The sequence below is a fragment of the Phalaenopsis equestris genome, unplaced genomic scaffold, assembly GCF_001263595.1.
Source record: "Phalaenopsis equestris unplaced genomic scaffold, ASM126359v1 Scaffold000094, whole genome shotgun sequence".
NCBI classification, from domain to species: Eukaryota; Viridiplantae; Streptophyta; class Magnoliopsida; order Asparagales; family Orchidaceae; genus Phalaenopsis; species Phalaenopsis equestris.
In genome coordinates, this window is record NW_018164536.1 from 6380521 (window position 1) to 6384803 (window position 4283).

A 4283-nucleotide genomic window follows, 5' to 3' on the forward strand; every position below is an offset into this window, starting at 1 on the left:
TTTGATTATTGACTCACGATTGTGGAAGTTGAAAGGACGCGACTAATATCTGCTTTTAAGAAAATATATATTCAAAAATTTATTTTATTGTAAAATAATTCATTTTTATTTATCTAGGATTTGAGTAGATGTTCAAGCATACATATAAATAAATATTTGAGTACGGAATATTTAATTTTATGTAAATTTATTGAAATAAATGAAGAAGTTTACCATGTTGAATTCAAGTGTTTTAATCAAGGAAAAAAATATATTAGGTGAAAAAATGGGGAGTGTGTTTGTGCATCGGATGATATATGCATGAATCTAATAAAAATAATGAAAAAAAGTGCAAAGGAATACTGTTAAGGAGGGTCCACAGAAAAAATGACAAGGGCCCACAAGCAAAAGACAAAGTGTTTTATATTCGAAAGATTAAGGATTCACTAATAGAATCCCAAAGAAGTTGTCTAACCTGGTGCAACCCCTCTGAACCGAGGTAAGAGACATACCAAATGTGGGCCATCTAAACCAAAAAATAAGTCAAGTCAAACTAAGTAGAGGCATTGACTTGTCTCTTGCCACAACCTGACTCAAGGGAAGAATCCATCATAGACAGCTATCTCACGGACACCCTTGAGATTCCTCATCTTGGGTTGAGAACTAGTAATTGCATAATCATATGAAGCATTCTAAAGGATCACATCGTCAAAGGGTGAGCTACCTATTTTATTACGGTGATTCTCCCTTTGCATGATAGCTTAATCTTTCTCCTCCAACTGAAGTTTCTTGTCCAAGAATCAATAGTCAACAACTAGATTATAATAGTCGACTAACAAAGTTAAGCCAATCGAGTCAAGTCTTATCAATCCGAAGACCATCAAAGTTAATTGACAACCTTGATTCAACACAGTCAAACAAATATGTATTGTCAAATCAAGAGCGACTAATTTCATCTGAGCGAGTCGTGGGGTAGCCAAAGTGAAGGTCGATATATATATGTAAAACATCTAAATTATTTTGTAAGTCCCAATTAAAGCAAGAGAATAAATGCAATTTCATACAGAATACGCTACCACTATAAATAGGGGAATCATTTCACGAAAGGACTAATAAAAAATTCAAATTATTGTTCATTATTGTGAACTTCTCCCATCTCTGTTTTCTTACGCTCCATTATTTAGGTGTGATTCACGAACAAATCATGATTCAACATCCTAAAATATGCGTTAAGCGTGAATCATGCTACATACAAGAAGAGGAGTAACACGCGAAGAAGATCACAATAGAGTTAGTGCTAGCATAGAGTGCACCTGAAAGTTTGTGTGACAACATATCTAAGTGTTGAAGGATCATATGATGGATGTCCTCAAAGAGGCATGAGCTCGGGGAAGAGAGAAACAACCCTCGAGAGAAGAGGTTGACACCCATTTGTCGAAGGGGCACCCTTTCTTGTGGAAGTGAAGGAGATTCATAACACCTTGATAGTGTCGGGTCGTAAATAATAGATAAATAACGATCAACGATTCAAGTGCACCAAGGAGCCTCGTTAGTCAGAGAATGCATTTTATTGACAGATTTATGAAGTTAAGGCCCTAAAGAGATTTAAAATTTGTACTTAGAAATTATACAAACTTTGTATTGATTCGGCCGATCACATAGCCTCCTTTGAGTCAGTCGTCAACTTGCTGAAAAGTATATACACATTGAAGCGCGACCAATTGTTCTTCCGCTACGCCAAAGGAGTCGGCCCTCAGATGGTTTAATGGATTGCCTCTGGAGGTGATCATTTCGTTTGCTAATTTCAAGAGAATATTCGTATCTCAATTTGGCAGTGCCTAGAAGCCCCAGAAGAGCTTACAAGCCCTCCTGCAGATAAGGCAAGGGCTTAAAAAGAGTCTCTGATTGTTCATCACTCGATTCAATAAAGAAATGTTGGAGGTGTGGGATCTTGAACCGCAGTAGCTCACACCGCCCTTGCCTAAAGGCTAAAGGAAGGGTTGTTCCAGTACACTCTGGGTCTATAGTGATCAAAAACTCTGACCAAGTTGTTGGACATAGCCAACAATCACATATCGATTGAAGAGTATAATTCCACCCCTGCTTCTACCAGGCCATAATCTTTCACCCATTGTTTGCATTAGAAAGTTCCTAGGGATGACAGGTAGAGAGCAAGGGATGATTCATAGCCTCCTGCTTGCCTGTGCTGCAAATAAAACCAACCACTAAGGGATCACAGGCGAGCCGACAAACCTTGAAATCATGGGAGTCGGGCCCGATACCTTGACCAGTGGCCAGCTCGATATAATGAGAGATATTTGCACCCATCATGGGGCGCCAAAGACAACCTTGGTAAAGATATTCATGGCTGAGATAGTTGAGGTCATTTAAAACATAGAATGTTTCAAGATAGCTCCTGCGATCAAGACCAGAACATTTTTATGGGACCCAAGAAAATATTACACATTCCATGAGGACCACGATTATAATATAAATTATTAAGAACTTGACTCCAAATCTAAAGATGGTGAGTGCCCCCACCCATCCACCCTTTGTTTGATCACTAACTAGATGCAATGATATTGATAATTAGCCCAATTTTAATACAAACATGAAGTAATCATTATTAAAACATTAAACATATCCTTAACTAATTCTCAAATTAATGGAAAAAATTTAATCTTGTAGACCATATTACCTATATAAAATGCAAGCAAAACAAAAAAAAAGAAAAAGAAAAAAAAAATGAATAGAAGATTGACAGAGCATGCATTCATATATGTAAGGTCAAATAAGATCAAGTACAAGTGAAAGGCATATATAGAAAAAAAAAAGAAGATTGACAGAGCATGCATTCATATATGTAAGATCAAATAAGATCAAGTACAAGTGAAAGGCATATATATAAACAAAGCGCTCGAAACGCTCGCCACTTTACATAACAGTACTAATAACATATCACAGATTGGCGCAATCAGCAGGCGCCAAGGTGAGTTTCATGGCATCAAGATCATATTCAACATGAAAGTTCTGCTGCGCAATATTACCAAAGATGTTGACACCAATTCCATCACTGGATATCAAAGCCAGACACAGCACATTCGTAGCAGATTCAACAAAAGCATTCGATTCGTGCAAAACGACTGCTGCGCCGCCGGAGAAGTGGAATGTTATATCAGGAAACGTGGCAGTTTTTCCTTTACCGGAAACATCGAAACAGAGACTGAAAACACCACTGGGGTCCTCCACTTGCCGGAGCTTCACGATGCTCACCACCTTGCTTGTTACATCCTGCAATGTCTCATCGTCGATGAGAGTGAGGGTGGTGCCGGAATCAATGATGATGTTGCCCTGCACATCATTTGGTTTTGCGTTCATTGATGATGCTGGTTTCACGTCCACAGCTCCAGCTCCGGCCACGGAAATCTTCTCCAGGCTGAGGAAGTAGAAGGTGTCAGGATAGCCGGGGAGCAATGGAGTGGTAACGGCCCCATTGGAGCCGACTGGAACAACAGCGTTTGAGCCGAAGTTAAGACGGCTTTTTGCAGAGGTCTGCTCGGCGGAAGGGAGGCAATAAGAGAACTTGCTATCAATGGCGGAACCAAGTTGGCGGATTAGAGAGAGCTGCCCTCCTCCAAGTCCGACGAGACCCGCTCCCTTTTCATCAAAGGTTCCATTGCTGCGATGCGTGCAACCGAAGAAGCTTTTTGGGAACTGAACTTGCCGGCCGCCAATGGTGTTGAAGCTAATGGTTTCTGTGGAGAGATAACCATCGACGTAGGAACCATCCCCATAGGCATAGTTATACGCGCACTGCGATTCCGAACCGCAACTCCCCTGTGGTAAAGCAGAGCAGGAGTCAGAATTGCAGGACACGATTTTGTAGGTGGAGGAGGATTTGGGATCGAACAAGGGGGCTGTTTGGCGATAACATTGATCGCATGGTTTGCATTGGATCCAGATAAGGTCGCTGCCGGTGTCGGCGATGGCTAGAGATTTCTTCGCCGGAGATCCGAGGTAGATGCTCATTAGATACTCGAAATTGTTCGGCGTGATCTCTGAGTAGAAATCGTCGGCGGCGGCCGGAGTTGGGGAAGATGAGTTGGAGGGGGTGTTTGCTTGAATGGCTTTTTGGAAGTAGATAGCGCGGGAGCGGGAGCGTTCTGCGGCGGCTTTGAGGCGGGAGTAAGGGGTGGAGGTGGGGTCGTAAAAAGGAGATTTTGGTGAGTCGCGGTGTATGAGCTCCATGGAGAACCCGCCATTGCTGTGAGCAAGAAGGGGAAGAAGTCCCACTGCGGAGAGGA

The 4283-nt window shown here is 41.6% G+C and overlaps 1 protein-coding gene across 1 annotated transcript in view; it reads right to left on the reverse strand.

Annotated features, from left to right (window-relative positions):
• Positions 1–2829: 2829 nt before the first annotated feature.
• The window catches only part of LOC110020144 (aspartic proteinase CDR1-like), an 11571-nt gene continuing 10117 nt past the window's right edge, over positions 2830–4283 (reverse strand). Inside the window, exon 2 of the mRNA XM_020718136.1 lies at positions 2830–4283. Within this exon, the coding sequence (XP_020573795.1) occupies positions 2938–4283 (1346 nt within the window). The 3' untranslated portion in view covers positions 2830–2937.